This window comes from Lissotriton helveticus, chromosome 10 (assembly GCF_964261635.1).
Source record: "Lissotriton helveticus chromosome 10, aLisHel1.1, whole genome shotgun sequence".
Classification (NCBI taxonomy): domain Eukaryota; kingdom Metazoa; phylum Chordata; class Amphibia; order Caudata; family Salamandridae; genus Lissotriton; species Lissotriton helveticus.
In genome coordinates, this window is record NC_136071.1 from 251,672,290 (window position 1) to 251,690,563 (window position 18,274).

General features: G+C 44.5%; 1 protein-coding gene across 1 annotated transcript in view; it reads left to right on the forward strand.

Annotated features, from left to right (window-relative positions):
* SMG1 (SMG1 nonsense mediated mRNA decay associated PI3K related kinase) overlaps nt 1-18,274 on the forward strand; it is a 1,634,890-nt gene that overhangs the window by 400,933 nt on the left and 1,215,683 nt on the right. Inside the window, exons 17-19 of the mRNA XM_078665250.1 lie at nt 11,760-11,847; nt 11,940-12,041; nt 12,631-12,771. Coding sequence (XP_078521376.1) covers nt 11,760-11,847; nt 11,940-12,041; nt 12,631-12,771 — 331 coding nt within the window. The remainder of the gene's footprint in view (nt 1-11,759; nt 11,848-11,939; nt 12,042-12,630; nt 12,772-18,274) is intronic.

The following is an 18,274-nucleotide window of genomic DNA, read 5'->3' on the forward strand; positions in this document are numbered from 1 at the left end:
AATATGGCAATATGCCAATTCAAAGAGAATAAACCTGCAGACAATGCACCTGCCAGGAAAAGACAACCCAGATGCAGATCAGGTCAGCAGGCAAAACAGCAGCTCACACGAAATGGAGATAAAGAAAAGGAGCCTCCAATGAGACTTCAGCTTCTGGAGGACAACAGAAATAGACGTATTCCCAACATGGGAGAACAAGAAATGCTTATTCTTCGTCTTCAGGTTTCAACACGCCCTATCACAAGGGAATGCCCTGTCGCTGAACTGGTCAGGAAGATTTGCATAGACTTTTCCTCCAATTCCTCTACTACAAAGGGTACTGGAAAAAGCCAGACAATCAGGAACAGACCTAATTTTCATAGCACCTCAATGGGCAACACAATCCTGGTACTCAAGCCTACTTGAACTGTCCAAGGGACAGATGATCAAATTCAAGACAGAGAAGTACATTCTCACAATGCAGGGGGTAAAATATTTCACCCAGAACCAGCTACACTCTGTCTAGCAGCCTGGCGCCTGAGTACATAGAGTTCAGACATTTAAACTTACCGCAAAGAATAAAGGAGATGCTAAAGGGGGCAGAAAAACAAACTACAAGACAGTGCTACGGAAGCTAAGTGGAAATGGTTCATCATATGGTGTAAATGTAAATGTGTTGTACTTGCAAAGCGCACGGCTGCCTCAGCAACGGGGCGTCCCGGCGCTGCACTCATACCGCTGGGAACCCTTCCTGGCTTTTCCCTGTGAGATGTCCACTCCTGGGCACCCCCAAGGTGAAACCAGGCATCCCAGCGCTGTTGGGGCCGTTGTGGAGATTAAGCAAGCTATTGCCCAGAGTTGCAGCGTGGGACCCATGATTAGAATAGGCACCGAAGCGAGAATTGTCAGGTCCGAGGAAATTAAGCCCAAGTCCTGCCGAGGCAGGAATTGAACCCTGGTCCCGGGCCAGACCTCTGCATCAGGGTCTGCCGCTCTAACCATTGAGCCACACTTCTCTACGGAGAATAATACCCTAAATTCAATATCCACACAGGAAACCGTGGTCATATATCTTATGCACTCACGAGACAGCAAGATCAACTACTCAAGCCTCAAGGTGCACCTGGCAGCGATTGTAGCTTACACCAGGGGACCTTCATGTAAACGCTTTTTCACATCACCAGTCATCAAAAGATTCCTGGAACTCTCCAAGAGATTTGCACCCCAAGGAAGGTTCCAGCCCCAATGTGGAGTTTAAACACAGTTCTAACAAAGCTAATGATAGAACCGTTCTAACCCATGCACAAAGCAAACTTCGATACATCACGATAAAGACTGACTTCTTAATAGCTGTAACATCTCTATGGAGAGTAAGTGAACTATAGGCATTAACTATTGAGGAACCATAGATGTAAATCCACAAAGGCAAGGTTATCCTAAGGGCCAACCCTCAATTCCTACTTGAGGTAGTAAGCAAATTCCATATGAACCAAAGCATTCAGCTAGCAGTTTTCTTCATAAACCTACAAACACGGCTCGAAAGAAACCTTCATACACTGGATGTAAGAAGGGATGTACTATACTATCTACAAGTGATTAAACAGTTCTGTAAGTATGCCAGATGCTGCATTATCAGATAAGTATGCACTGGCGTTGTCCTTCACAGACTCACTGAGATGAGATAACCAGATTTTAGGGCGATTTCCAGACGTCACTAATGGATGTGGCCTTTGATGGGTCTATCCTTCTTAGGAAGCAAACAGACTCTGTTTTAAAGATATCAGTGCTACAGCACATTGCTTGTAGCTGTTGAGTCCCACCAAAGCCATTTCTTCACAATCTCTGGATGCTTTGAGTCTGTGACAAATGCAAGAAGAACAATGTGTTTGTGTAGCACTGTATCTGTTCCAGGCACATGGCATACAAGCACAGACAACCTTCCCAGCCAGTGATGCATTAGGCAGCCCAGTCTATTTGGGGCTGTTGATAAATGGAACCAGCAGGCAGTATGCAGGCCAGCATGGGCACCAGTCTTCCAACTCCTTGTGATGGTGGGTGTGTCGCGGGCTGAAATATCAGGCAAGGAGGCCTGATGTAGTGGGCTATGCCGGTTTTTATTAAGCAAAAAACGTCCAGAAACAAGAGAACTATGGATCGGTAGGGAGGTCCGGTTCTTTTCCTTCCGTCGGGTCTGTCTCCGTTCGGGGTCCTTCTCTATGGGTCAGGGTCCGATCTGGGTGTTCTTCAGGTCGGGTCTGTCCTCGGGGAGACACCTCGGAGGGCAACAAGAGAAAGAAAGGGACCGTTAGTTCCGGACGTGGAGTCGGCAAGTAGCCTGTCACCGACACCGGGTTGTGGGGGAAGGATAGAGGAGGGAGTCGTGAGGAAAAAGGAGCTCCCGAGAACGGAAGGGAGGAAGGGCGAAGAGGGGGGGGGGGGAACAGCAAGGGTGTCCGAAGGGTGAGTGAGGGGAAACAGAGGAAATATCGTGAGGGTGCTTTACAAATTACACAGTGAGATTTCTACGTGCTCCGTGACTAGGTAAGGGAGAGAATCACACACTATATACACTGAGCGCCTAACGTGCTCTGAAGCGGGTTTCTAAGTGCTCACGCGGTCCGCCGTAGCTCTCCAGTGAGCCACGGCCGCTCTTCAGCCACCTCCTCAGGGACTCCACCAATCCTCCGACCATACGTCTTCTTCGGGTTTCTCTTCTCCTCCGTCTTCTCCGCCAGTCTGGGTATCCTGCCACGATGCTCCGACGGCGTTCTGGTCGATGGGTTCGCTTTTCACTGGTGCTGCCGCTGCCTTAGGGGTGGGACTTCCGGGGTCGGTGCAGAGTGCTTCCTGTTGGTGGCGGCCGCTGGTTGGTTCCTGCAACAGAGAGAGGGGCGGGGTACTTCGTGTCATGGATGCCGCTCCGGCAATGTTGCGAGTCACAGGTGGTCGAATGAAAGGGCTTGCGTTTGGTACCCCAGATACCGGTGAGTTTCTAGGGGGTTTTATTCCTGGCGGGGGTGAAAGCGGGACTGGACCACACTCCTCTTCTACAGTGGTCAAGAAAGCGCTTTAGTTCACCATCTGCAACACATGCCCATTAAATGGAGGAAGGATCCAACACTTCCTCCCAGGTTGGCGATCATTCACATCTGAAAGATGAATTTTGGAAATAGTTCATGAAGTCTATGCCCTTCCTTTGTATTATCCTTACTTAATATCCCTTCCACACCAGAACACATATCGGATTTATATCTATCCATCCCGCTACAGGTGAGGGTATGTTTCCTAAGGGTACCATAGACGGGATACCAGACTCTGAGAGAGATTTGAGTTGTTAGTCCCGCTACTCCCTTATCCTGAGGAAGGATGGTGCCTCACACCTATTTTGGACTTTTGACTCCTGAATTCTCATATTGGTTCAGATCCTTTCTACCTGCAAGACTTGATGGGCACCTTGGACTTGCAGAATACGTATATTTCCATATACCCGTCCTGTAGTCTCCCAGACATTTCTTGGATTTTGGGATGGATCGGGAATATTTTCAGTTTGCTGTGGTCTTCTTTGGCCTCACCAGCGACCCTCTGGTGTTTCTGAATGTGATATCCTAGGTCACTTCCATCTTTGGAGGTATGTAATTGCTGTATTAGTTTACTTCAACAACTGGCTGCTGAAGGCTGGTATTCTGCCATCCATCATGGACCACCTGTGGACAATGATGGAACTCCTAACATCATTGAGCTGACTATAAACAAACCAAAGTCCCACCTGATTCTACATGAGGCTTCCATTCATTGGGGCAATCCTGGATGCTGTGGAGTTAGTTCAAGACTTTCCCTAGGTCATAAAGAGTCTGAAATATGGACTATAATTCTGATGTTTCAGGATCCAGTTGAAGGTGGCTCTTAGGCTTCTTGGATTCTTAGTCATTTGCATCCTCCTAAACTACACCCATGATAGTTCTACAATGGAGCTTAAAGTCCCAGTGGATGCATTATCAAGACCTTTCCAACATTATCCAGGTCCTGGAGGAGACAGCCATGATTTGCTGTGGTGGCTTCATTGATCATATTCTGTCCTGCGGAAGGTCAGTATCCATCCCCTCCACCTCATCCAGAGCTGACAGTGGTAACAGATTAATGGCTCTCCGGTTTGGAGGTGTGTGATCATCAGTGGGAAATAAAGCTCTTGAGACATTTGGCCTGCTTCACAACAACCTGTTTGAACTACGAGCCATTTGTTGCTGAAGGCTTTCCTGCTGTCCATCAGATGGATGCTAGTTCAGGTTCTCATGGGCAGCACCACTGCCATTGGATTCTGCAACAAGCAGAGTGGCGTGGGGTCCTGTTTCAAGAGCTTTTACTTCTCTGAAGATGGTTAGAGCAGGAGAACATCTTCCTGGTTGTCAACCACCTTGTGGGCTCCCTGAATGTCAGAGTGAATGAACTGAGTGAATGTCTGGCAAATCACAAGTGGCACCTACATTCTGAGGTTGCATAGGGTTTCTTCGAGCAGTGTGGAGAGCTCCGGCTAGACTGTTCGCCATCGATAATTCACAGTGTCAACAGTTTTTCGTGCTGGAGTTTCTACAGTAATACCAGAGAAGCGATGCATTCTGGCTGGAGTGGAACAAAGAACTTCTCCATGCCTTTCTAACACTACTGCTTTGTCCCTGAATTCTGATTAAGATCAAACAAGACCCAATTCATTTTAGCTTTTATTTAAATCACCTGTTGTGGTGAGATGTATTAAAGGTTTGACACATTACCTCCAAATCTACGTGTGATGACCTAGTGGGACCTTAATTTTATTTTGAAATTGCAAATGCGAACACACTTCAAGTCTATGTATACTTGCTCGCTGTGCTCTCTGACCTCGAAGACTGTTTTTCTCATTGTGATTGTCAGCTCTGGGTGCCTTTTCACCAAACGTTGAGGCTTTTATATTGGCCAGTCTATTACTCTTTCAGTGTTTTTTGCTCTTTCCCACCCCTCGAAAAAAGAGAGGCTCCATCAGTTTGACTCTAAAAGGGCATTAAAGTTTGGTCAATAATACCAAGAACCATTGCCTAAATTATCAACTTTTCGTCAGTTTTTCTGGAGCAAAGAAAGGTAAGGCTGCGCAGAAAAGAAGTATTTAAGTGGATAGTCCTCTGCATTGACAAAGAAGCAGCACCCGGAAGGTCTGAGATCCCATTTCTCCTGGACTAAGGCTGCTATCATTGCATTGGTGCAAGGACTACCTGTACTTGATATATGCCAGTTGAAGAAGCACTACTGTTATGACAGACAGGTCTATCAATAAGAACTCTTCACTCTGTTTATTTGTTTGGAGTTTTATATACTCAACCTGGAGATATATCCGATATCAAAGCACTTACATGAGCACCAGTTTTGTTGCAGGCTGACACGTTCATTTTTGTTAGGCCCTGTGTGATTAAGATGTTTGTCCTGAATCATAGGATGCTGAGCGTCGTTGCCAAGATTCAAACCCTGTTCCCCAGCTTTTAGGTCGACTGGTCTAGCTGTTAGACCACATTTGCTCACCAATTTTGTTGATTCTGCAAGAGTTTTTTGGTCTGAGCGCCCCTTCCTCAGATCCACCACCTTGGTGCATTACTGCTTTGGTATCTATTCTAAAGTGAGGAATCTGCAGTTAGATGTGTCATCAGAAGAACAAGTTACATTCCTTCAGTGCCGCACTTTTTGGTGGATGTTCAGTTTAACCACAATTTCTTCACAGCCCTCTTGCTTCCCTGTTATATGGAGAGTCCTCTCTTTACGTCTAAGTGCTACCAAGAAGTGTTCACGCTGCATGTCTCTAAGCACGGAAAGAGAAATGATAAACAAGCATTGGAAATGCAATAGGTCTTGCATTAGAAAAGTTGGAGCTATTGGTCTTGTGAATGACAATTTTTTTTTATTTTTGTTTTGGTTTTGAAAATAGCTAAATGAATATCTTTGTCATTTACAATGCCAATAGTTATAACTTTCGCAAATGTGACACCTATAGCATTTGTAATGCAACATGATTTGTATTTACGTGACTTAGATGTATTTATATTACAAATAACAATGGCTTTTAATTTTTTTAAGTAATTAATACTTAAATAAAAGTGATTGTAATTTATAATGGAAATTGCTTAAACTTTTGTAAAAAACTTTTGTGAAGATTATGTTCAGTGTATTTTATTGTGACGAAAATCCAAGAACAGAAGTGAAATATTAACATCTTTGTGACATTTGTAATAAATCTTGAAACATTGAGAGAACATAATTGAACCAGTTGTTGTTGGATGGTTGCACAGATTGATGCTGTGATGGCGCAGTGGTGCTGAGTGATGCTGTGGTGGTGCTGAGTGATGCTGTGGTGGTGCTGAGTGATGCTGTGGTAGTGCTGTGGTGGTGCCGAGTGATGCTGTGGTGGTGCTGAGTGATGCTGTGGTGGTGCTGAGTGATGCTGTGGTGGTGCTGAGTGATGCTGTGGTGGTGCTGAGTGATGCTGTGGTGATGCAGACTGGTGCTGTGGTGGTGCAGACTGGTGCTGTGGTGGTGCAGACTGGTGCTGTGGTGGTGCAGACTGGTGCTGTGGTGGTGCAGACTGGTGCTGTGGTGGTGCAGACTGGTGCTGTGGTGGTGCAGACTGGTGCTGTGGTGGTGCTGAGTGGTGCTGTGGTGGTGCTGTGGTGGTGCTGAGTGATGCTGTGGTGGTGCTGAGTGATGCTGTGGTGGTGCTGAGTGATGCTGTGGTGGTGCTGAGTGATGCTGTGGTGGTGCTGAGTGATGCTGTGGTGGTGCTGTGGTGGTGCTGAGTGGTGCTGTGGTGGTGCTGAGTGGGAGATGGGGAGAGGGACAAAAAGGAGAGCAGGGAGAGGGTGAGGAGAGCGGGGGAGAGAGGAGAGAGAGGAGAGAGAGGAGAGAGAGGAGAGAGAGGGGGAGAGAGGAGAGAGAGGAGAGAGAGGGGGAGAGAGGAGAGAGAGAGGGGGAGAGAGAGAGGGGGAGAGAGGAGAGAGAGAGGGGGAGAGGAGAGAGACGGGGGAGAGAGAGAGAGACGGAGACGGGGAGAGAGGAGAGGGAAAGGGAGAGAGGGAAGTGAGAGAAAGGGATACGGGGAGAGAGGAGAGGGAAGAGAGGGAAAGGGAAAGAGGGAGAGGGAAGTGGGGGAAAGGGAGAGAGGGTAGAGGGAGAGGGAAGTGAGGGAAAGGGAGAGAGGGTAGAGGGAGAGAGGGAGGGTAAGAAGAGAGGGGGAGGACGAGAGCGAAGGACGGAGGGTAGAGAGAGGGAAGGGAGAGAGAGAGAGGAGAGCAGGCAGAGGGGGAGATGGGGAGAGGGAGAAAAATGAGAGCAGGGGGAGGTAAAGAGGGAGAGAGGAGAGAGAGGGAGAGAGGAGAGAGGAGAGAGGGAGAGGGAGAGGGAGAAGGGAGAAGGGAGAAGGGAGAGAGGGAAGTGAGGGAAACGGAGAGAGGGAGAGTGAGGGGAGGGAGGGAGAGGGAGGATGAGAGGAAAGGAGGGAGAGGAGGGGAGATAGAAGGCAGAAACTGCCTGAGAAACAGACACAAAGAAGGAGTAAGAGAGAAAGGATGGCAGGCTTTGAGGAAGAAGAGTGCCGCAGACAGAGATCATGCGGTGAGAAACAGGAGGGGCAAAGGCAGATATGGTAGACGACGATCCACCAAGCAGGTCAAGCCGCGGAGAGGCACAGGCATAGAGCAGGCAGAGCACGGGGAGAGGAGGGGCACAGAGAGACTGAAGGGCAGTGGCAGCTAGATTGTAGGTGCTATGAAAGGAGATAGTGAGTCTGAAAAAGGTACGAGTGGGCCAGAGAGATTGCGAGAGAGAAAGACGAGAGCAGACAATATGAATGAAAGGGAGAGAAACAGTAAGACAAACTGGAGGGAGACAGCGAGAAGTTGGGAAAAAATGAATGCATGTGGCTAGCAAATGAGGGACTGGAAAGTACGTGATACAGACGAGATAGTGGTAGTAGATGGACGAGTTGAAAAAAAGAGATGGGCAAAAGGCAGTACAGTGAGACACAGGGAAAACGAAAGAGAAAGAAGAGGGCATCATTGGGTAAAAGTGACAGAGAGAGAGAGGCAAGATGGAGTGTAAAGTTTGAGTCCAAGAGAGGAGAGCTATACAGACAATAAAAGTATGGGTGCACAAACAGACACAGGCAAGAGATAGAATACTCTGGGAGAAATATAGCAACGAGAGACAGAGTGATCGCAATAAAGAGACTAGGAGAGTGAATGGGAAACTCGGAATTCCAATATTTTAAGGGCAGAGTAGGAAAGAGACTTGCATTAGACAGGCAATGTGGTTGAGAAAAACGAAGATCAACGCACGAGAGGAAGAGAGCAATAAAGACACTAAGTGGAGACAATGATAAATGATCGAGAAATGTAAGTGCACCCACGGGAGAGACTGGGGGGGGCAGGACAGACAAAGTGCGATACAGAAAAGAGACATGCATCATACAGAAGGGAAGGGGCAAAAAAGAGATAGAGACAGTAGAAAGAGATGGGCAAAAGGCAGTACAGTGAGAAAACCAAGATGAAACAAGGAAGAGGGAAAGAAAGGATGGAGGCTGACGGGCCAAAAGAAGGAAAGGAAAGAACGAAGGAAGAAAGGGAGCAGGGTGAACAACAGAAGGAAGGACATTGAGGAGAAACGTAGCCGCAGACTCTTTGGACATTAGGAAAAGACATGCTGAAGGGCGAGGGAGGCGAGGGAGGGAGGAGAAATGCGAGAAACGTGTGAAGCAGGGCGCGGGGGTAGCGGATACCTTTGAAGTGAAGCTAAGCTTCTCTTCAAAGGCTTTTTGGCACAGCGCACGCTGGGGGATGACTGTGGGAGGTAGGCTGGTGTCTGTGCACGCGCTTTTTATGGCAATGCACATGCGCATTGAGCGAGCTTTTCACGGGCACTGCATGGAATCGCCCGATCTCGGTAAGCTCTGTTTAAGCCCCTTTATATCTCGCGCCGCTGAATGCGCATGCGCATTGATAGGTCACGAGACCTAAAAAACTGACTTCAGTCACAGAGGTGGTGCTTTTGCACGGCTCTGCTATTTCCGGGGTGGCATGTAGTCAGCAAGCAGCTCAAGATGCCGCTGCAACACTGCTACAAAATTCTCCAGGTCGGCGGATATTCTAAGATGAGGATTCTGTGGTTATCCAGAGTAATAAAGAGTACTAATGTTCTTGAAGGTAAGTAACTTGCTCTTTTGCACCCTGTTTTACCTCACGAGTATGACAAATTGGATTATAAGCCCACTTATCTCTTGGCCTAGATTTAGTCTATGCAACTATTCCCAGTGGAACCCAAAAAAATGTACTGCCATTCATATTTTAAAAGAGGTTTCCTTAATATTTCATGGTTTCAATTGGGAATTAATTGTAAGTACAGGCACTAAAGGGAACTGTTGTGTTGCTCATAATTGTCTTCACGCTTCAAATCTTGATTTTATTTTTTTTTTCTCTCATTGGGTCTGTTAAACATTTTCAAACTGCCAATATTATTTCAGTCACATAATGAAATATATGTGTGCCAAATCCCAGTCATAATTCTTAGAGTTGGGAATGGTGGACTAAAAAGACCAAATTAGCACTTTGGAGGAAAGTTGCCAAACAAGTAGAAATCTACTGTTATGTTAAGGAAAATAGCTGCAATAAGAAAATGTGAGCTTTCCCCAGGTAACTGGCAGTAAACAGCAGATGTTTCCTCAGAAATGTGAGCAAAGCTTTAAGCAGTGCTAAAACATTAAAGCAGCGAGTCAGTGTAGTGAATTTAATGATTAATACAAGATCCAGAAGACAAGAGTTTGCGAAGAGAATCCGGTGACATACATTTTTGAAGTATGTGACACACTTAGAGGAACAATGGGGGAAGTAAAAGACAACTTTGGTGTATGCGCGCATTACCCAAAGCGGCAACGGGATGCTACTTGCACCAAAAATGAAAATGCACTCTAATAGACTCTACAGGACAGGATCAATTACCTTCCAGGCTGGTGCATACAGGCATTTCAGCATTTCAGAGTTCCAAAACTACAAGGTTTAATTTATTGGATGCCAGGGCACTGAAATTATTGGGAAGAAGGCTCAACTACTCTCTCGACAGGACTGGTCCAGTTCCACTAGCATGCTAGTTTTGCGGGTTCTTCTGTAAAGAGGTCCTTCTTGTCCTACATGTTGTTTAGCAAGGGCTCCAGCACAGATCCCAATTCCCTGTTCTGTCTCCTGTGAAGATGCCCTTCTTGTTCCTTAATTCCCAGTGATCAAATGAAGTAAATTAGTCTGCACCTCAAGAAGCACTCCAGTTTTTGGGTACAAGAAAAAGAAAGACTGATCCATTCTCAGTACTGTCAAACTGAAATTGAGACAGCAGGTTATTTCTCTTTTGATCCTCTCCTAGCCTTGTTGTAATCTCGGGTGTTCTGGAGGTGGAAAGTCATTCCTATAGTCATCACCAGCCAGTGATTAGTGACAGGTCCTAATACCATACCCAGAAATTTCACTCAGCAATGACTTCTGTCACTTTATGGTAAATCTACCTAAACAAACATTGCCAAAGCAATAGATCTTGCCTATGTGAGCGCTATTTTCGTTGCCAATGTCTTTTAGCCATGTTGTACCGCACTGTGGCTGCTGTTTAGCATGGCTAAAAGTGAGTGGAGCGGAACGGCACAGAGAACAGTGGAACAGCATATGTAGGGTAGAGGGGAACAGAATATATAGAGTGGAATGGAATGACGTAGAGTAAAACTGAATGGTGTAGAGTGTAACGCAGAGAAGGTAGAGTGTAACGCAGAGAAGGTAGAGTGTAACGCAGAGAAGGTAGAGTGTAACGCAGAGAAGGTAGAGTGTAACGCAGAGAAGGTAGAGTGTAACGCAGAGAAGGTAGAGTGTAACGCAGAGAAGATAGAGTGTAACGCAGAGAAGGTAGAGTGTAACAGCAGTATAGTGTAACGTTGATTGAAGTGGAACGGCGTAGAGTGCTACAGTTGTGGTTGTAACTTAAACAACAAACAAAAAATCAATACAAAGGTTTGAGGCATAAAGAGGGTGAAAGGGATCAAAAACAGACTTGCAGCGGCAAGCATCATGAAGGTGTAGATGTTGTTAGTGTGGCTTTATATAGTATAATATCTCAATCCAACCCAGTAAGGCAGATGATGCAGGCATAGATAAACAATGTTCAAAAACATGTTTGCAAAACAGAATAACTAAAGAAAGCAGGATGCGAGCGGGAAACAGTAGTGTCCTCAAACACATAAGTGTACGGTGATAAGCAATATAAACCTTTTAAAAAGAGGTATATAAAAAGTGCAGCAGTGAAGGACAAATTGTGCCTAAATCACAGCATGTGAAGCAGATGGGCACTAATTCATATGAATCAATCTGTGCTTTGTCCATGCTCCACACAAAGAAAAGGAAGTGATGTCTGGCATGCAGTGGTCACTTAGAAGCCACTAAGAAAACTGATGTACTTATGTATCCTTATGAAATTGTCAGAAGTACCATTTAAATTTAAGTATTTGTTGCATGCACATGCTCCGGTCTCTGTTTAATGTTGTTCCAGTGTATAGGAATAACACATTAGGAGGAAATTGCAAACATCTTTTTCTCCAAGCAGTTTTGTGAATTTCCCATTTCATCCCATCACTGTTTTAGTAACACAAAACTAATGATAAATGGAACCACATTAAAGAATCTTTACAGTCACAGTTGTGACTTAACTTAATAAAATATAACACAATCTTATTTGCCTTTTAATAGCCCTTGTTGAAGACATGACAGTCTGCCTCCAAGCATGTAGTAGCTTGCATACTCTTTCTTCATCACTGCCTGAGGATCTCCTTCAAAGGTATGAAGCTTTGTCAAATTAGAATTGTTTAATTCCATGTAGGACTAAATTCATTTCCACTGTACAAATGGTTTCTTTCTGTTTTCATACAGGTGTGTTGATGTATGCAGAGTTCAGCTAGTCTACAGTGGAAGTCGTATCCGACAAGCCTTTGGGAAACTCTTGAAATCCATTTCTCTTGATGTTGTGCTGAGGTACATGAGCAATTTGCTTAATATACCTATTCTATAGTGTATTTTTACTAAACCTTTTTAAACCAACTCTTATTTTTATCGTTGTAACAAATCAAACTTTCCCAGATTTTCCTTAAACACTTATTTGTCCTATTTTACTGAAGGTATTCCTAGATTTGTTTTTGTTACTGCTCTTGGCAGACCAGTTTAGTTGAAGCATGTTTTTACATAAATCAGGCCTAAGACAGTCTGGATGAAAAATGTGAAATAAATGCTTTGGACACAGTGTTTTTTGTACAAGGTACTAATACATCAATGTGATCGCTTGTTTCTAGTCCCGCTAACTTCCAGTGCTTTCAAGTAAAAACTGTGTATTCTATTTGTTGAACTAGGAGTCAATGACATTCATGTTTGTTACTTTGAATAGCATTTTATTTTCTTCAAGGGATGCTACATACTCGGAAAAAATACATTTGCTGTGATTATTATTACATCATTGACTAGGTGCAGATGTGGTACAAGTGACCTTAAGGATTTACTAAGTTGTTTGTGAATGATCTTTTTAATATTTTGGATTGTAAACCTCCCATTGCTAATTTTATATTTACAGTAACAATAACCATACAGAAATACAAGAGATCTCCTCTGCTATACGAAGCCACATGAGCAAAGCTCCAAGTAACACTTTCCATCCACAAGACTTTTCGGATGTCATTTGTTACATTCTATATGGGAACTGCAACAGGACTGGGTAATGCAAGATTTTAAGTAATCAAACATGCAATTAATGCCTTTAAGCAGGCATTTATTTTCATTTTTCTTTAAACATAGATTTGTTGTTTGGTAAATGTTTTGAAGTGAAACGAGGATGGTATCATGTCGACCACAAGAGTTGATGATCATTTTGTTTAAGGATACAGCATTGGATTATGGATGTACATGTTTCTTTTTTGAAAGAAGGCTTGGAATTCCATAGCTAAATGATTCTCAATTGTGTTAAGATGTACAGTTGTTTAATTACTTTTCTATAACTGAGTTGCCTCATTATTTTGCATTTTCACATGCATTGAGGGTCTTAATTGATTTCCAGACTCCAATGACATTTTGTTGATTGAGCAATAGTCCTCATTGTGGGCATCAACTCCCACTGTCTCAAGTATTCCACTCATAACTAAAGAGATCTACTCCTCAAATAACAGGCAAATTAAATGGGAGCGAGTTGCAATTGATGTAGCGAAACTCAAAAATATAAAGACCAACTTACTAGATAACTCCAGTGCGTTGGGAAGTTTACTTGAGCAGCAGGATGGGCTTTCTAAGATCATGGAGTGCCACTCAGCCTTTTTCAAACAACCGACTTCCTATTTTATCATGGCCCACTGGCCCAAATCAGTCAGAACACGCTCCACCTGGTTAAACGAGGAGTGCAGGATTACAAGACCTAAATTAACTGCTCCCATCAGAGTAAATATTCGGCCAGAATTAAGAGAAGCAAGGAGAAATTATAAGGTAGCAATAGTGAAGGCGACAAGGGCTTGGGAGGAAGACCGATGGCTCCAGATTAGTGGTGCATGTATGAGGAAAGACTCGCAACAGTTTTAGCTTCTAGTGACTGGGGGGAGAGGGCAGAAAGACCGAGTCCATGTTCCAACAATATTTCTATATCTACCTGGTATGACCACTTTGCCTCAGTATATACTGGATTAGGGGATTTGGCTACTGAAGCTTTTATTATTGACCATAGCAGCCACCAGACCTCTAAGCTATTTTCCTTAGCTGAAGTCACACTTAGCATAAAATCTATTGTAAGGAGTAAAGCTCCGGGGCCTGCCGGAATCCCTGGCTATGTCTTAAGTGGCATCGCCAATTGGTCTAAATAGATCTGGACTTTGACCAATGGTATTGCTGCAGGGGCTCTCTTACCACATTCATTGAATGGTGCTGAGGTGATCCCAATCTTTAAGAAGGGTGATCGCTCCCTAGCAACCAACTATAGGCCCATCATCCTGATTGATGGTGCACAGAAAGTTTTCTCTTGGGCACTTCTAGCGGAGATCACTGCGTGGATGGAGGAGAAAAATAATCTATCCCCCTTCCAGGCAGGGTTCAGAAGCGGGATTAGCACCATCGATCAGGTATTGAAAAGGGGAGCCTGTGCATTGCATTCATTGATCTGAAGTCAGCTTTTGATCTCATCTCCAGGTGCAAGCTGTGGTATGTCCTGCAAGAATTTGGTTTTCCCCCTGAAATCCTGGCGCTGGTTGTCCGTCTTCATGAGGACAGCTACGCCAAGGCCTGCTGGGGAGACAAAGGCCAGTTGACAGACCTGATCAGTGTGGCCAGGGGGGTTAGACAGGTTTGTTTGTTGGCCCCCACTCTATTCTCACTGTTTATCAATGGTGTTGTCCAACATTTAGCAGAAGTGCCAGCAGACGTCCCTGTGTTGTGGGGGAGTCAAAGTAACAACCATATTGTTTGCGGACGACACATTGATAGTGTCCAAAATGCCCAGTGGTCTGCAATTGCTCTTGGATCGGTTCAAGGCCTTTTGTGATCAGAGGCCTCGAGGTGCATACCTTGAAAAACTAAACTGCTGCTAATGAATCCACATAGAACGTTCAAAGGCAAAATGCTGCTAAGGGGGATCCTGCTTGAAAGAGTGGCTTCTTTTGATTAATTGGGCATTACCCTATCCGAAAATTATATGGAAAGATCACATTATGAAGCGGAATCTTCTGCAGAGGCAGACCATTGAGGCACTGATTAAGCAGCATTGAACTTCCCAAACTAAGCCAGTAGTTGCCCCTCTACAGATCGATGACCACAAGGTAGCGAGTTCCTCTCTGTATGGGGCTGAACTCTATGGATTTGAAAACATTGAAAGCCTGTTAATTACAGAAAATACATTTACACCACTCCAACCACTGCGGCTAGATATATGTAGACACACAATTGTGGACAAAGCTAGGCTGCACCCCATACTGTTTTGGTTGCGCCTTAGGCTAACCCCTGAGCTGTCCCACTATGCGACAGCACTTGAGGAGGTTTCTAAGCTTGACCGTTTTAAAAAGATTGGGTGGCTTAATGAGGTTAGATTACTACTAACAGTGATGGGTCTGGAAATTTCTTGGGAAACTAAAGATGTTAGCTAACTGCCAAGCAAAGAAGTGGTTAAAAAACAATATTGGAACTGGGTAGCAGTCTTTTGTTGCTCAATCTGTGGGCCACCTCACACCAGAATTCATGGTTTTCAAATTACAAAAGCACCTTTGAAGAGTATGTGGAGCTTATTACTAACCCGTAGGATAGGAAACTTTATATCCAATTTAGATATGGATCCCTTCCTGTGAACTCCTTTACAGCTGCTTGGCAGCAGCCTCTGACCGCCAAACAGCACTGTCCGGTCTGCCCCACAACGATTGAAACACTTGGCCACATTTTCTCTGCTTGCCCTCTGTATAGCTTCCCGAGACATAAGTGGCTTGCCCCTGTTTGCAGGCTATTGATAACTCGTTGCCACCAGGAAGCGCTCCGCATCCTAAAATCAGATTGTAGGCCTTCTGTAGCATGTGGAGTTGCAAAGTTCTTTGGAAAAATGTGGATTATCAGAAGGTATGCGTCCATGACCCGATAGTCCGCATCCTGTAACTGTTCCAAATAAGTATTTCCAGGCTTTGTAACAACCATGCAATGTTTTATCTCTGTAAATTGATAACATTCTGACGTTCTGTGGATCCCCTTTCTTAACATGGTATACGTTTTTAAAAATATTAATAGATTTTTAACTTATTATATTTTAACAGTCGCGATTTCAAATTTCTTCCAAAAGTCATGCACTATTTAATGATTCTCTAATTTATATATAATGTTGGATCATTGTATTGTAAGCACCCACACTTTAATGGTTGTAATGGCCGAATAAAGTAAAGTTTAAAAGGATGTAGAAGTTTCTTTTTTAAAGAAGGCTTGGAATTCCATAGCTAAATGATTGCCAATTATGTTAAAATGTACATTTGTTTGATCCCTTTTGTATAACTGAGTTGCCTTATTATTTTGCATTTTCACATGCATTGCGTGTCTTAATTAATTTCCAGACTCCAATGACATTTTGTTGATTGAGCAATATTTTTTGCACTTGATACTTCTGATGTCTATTACCAACCGCAGATTCCTTATCTTGTGTCAGTCAAGAATACTTTTTCAGCCACTAAAAGACATAAAAGCAAAACATAAAACCACATTTAATACAGTAACATAAAAAGGTTCCACATGTGCATTTAAAAAGCCAAAAATGGCCCACATGAATTTAACTGAGGCAAAATCACAGGCAGATAAAAACTCATCATTAAAAACAGTAACCAAATGCCACTCCAGGAATAAAGTGCAACAAATAAAGTGCAAAAGTGATAAGGCATTAGCTTGTTAAGCGGACTGCATGGTCACACCAGGTCAAGAACATATATTATCTCGGAAAACATTAAACAACTACAGCCTAACTACTGCATAGGTAGCCTCTTCCTTAGTCTTCATGCCCCTGTAAAAAAAAAAAACTCGCAATCTCAAAGCAGCCCATGGGAAGGAAAGCATTTGTAGGTATGGTAATGCAGGCCTTACTTGAACAAATTGGCCATGTCTGAGCAGCGGGAGAATATTTTTTTTACGCAGGAAGACATAAAATTCACAGAAAACAACAAATGTAAAATTTCCTGTTCAGAGAAATGATCACAAGGACATGACTTTCAGGCCCCTTGCTTTGTGTAGCCTTTAGGAAAGGCTAATAGCCAGTGTACCAGGTGCAGTCTTAATCTGGGTAACACAAAGAGATGGTGCACATTAGTAACCAGTGATAGATAAGGCTGCACCTGTAGACTCAGGCTCAGTAAGACAAACTTCCGCACCGTGGGCTTGACGAATTCCCTGCCCTCTCTCAACACCTGCTGTTTAGCCAGGAACATATATTTGATGTTCCTGATGGCCGTGAGGCCTAAAGGCTTGGGGTTGGTATACAAGTCAGGGCAACTTAGCCACCTTGTTTGCTCCATGATGTACTCCAACCAGGGGATACATCGGGCCCTCTCGAGTGCAGTACAGTCCTCTACAACAAGTTGTCTTAAAGTGGTGGTTGGACAAGACAAAATTCTCAGCCGGTGTAGTATTGGAGCAACTGCTATAAGGTCAGAGATCTAGCCCATGCCAAGCTCCTCGTGCACAGTGAAAGCTGGGGTACTGGGGGGGAACAGCAAGACGCCTCTGCATAAACTTATGTTCAAGGTATGTGAGCTGTAGATCACATGCTTTGCATGCTCCTGCCATCTGGTGTTGGTTCCGGATGTTTGCAAGTTGTTTTTCTTCGAAGAAGTCATTCCAGTCACAAGGTAGGTGACTCCTCCTTTCGGTGATAGTGCGCATGGTCATCGACTCCATTGTTAGATTGTTTTTTTCTGGCATCAGGTTCGGACGTTAATTGCGACACTCCGGTTTGACCCCGTTTTATCGCGTTCCACTATGTGAACAATACACTACCCTCAACAGTATTGTTATTTGATTGCGTTACCTATTCTCCGTGTATTGTATGGACTCAGAAATCTTCGATAGGAAACTTTGTGGAAGGCCATTCGGGTCAGCTCGCAGTAGATTGAACGGACTCCATTTAAATTCTGTCCCGGGTGCCGCACCAAGTATCCGCGCACCAACTTGCACGAAGTGTGCAACTTGTATCTGTCCCCTGTACACAACGAACAGGACTGCTATGCGTGCGATCTTTTCGATCCAAGAAGACGCTCCGTGACAGTCGGGCTCAATGTCACAAAATGCACTAGCAATATAGCTGCCTGCTCCGGATCTCTTCGGAGAAGATTCTGACCACGAGGTCTTCAACGCACAAGGAGCCGAGGAAGAAGAACACATCTCAGTGTCCGAAGCCAATTCCGACATGGAAGACGACGTTCCACATGGTCAGTGTACCGTGAGTACTGATACTCCCCTGCCCAAATTATGCCCAAGAAAAATGCTCCGGTCCCTCCTCAGCCTTCGGGCCTAGGTTAGCACCGAGAACACGTTTCTAACACCCCACCTTTGGGCTCTGCACCATTATGCCCCATTCGGGCACCAAACCGTAACCTTGGGTGCCGAAATCCAAACTTGTCCTCGTGACTATCCCTTCGGCACCGAAACATAAATCTTTGGATTAGAACATCTCTGCTTCAAAACTTTCGGGACCGAAAATTATGCCACCGAAAGAAAACGGCTCCTCC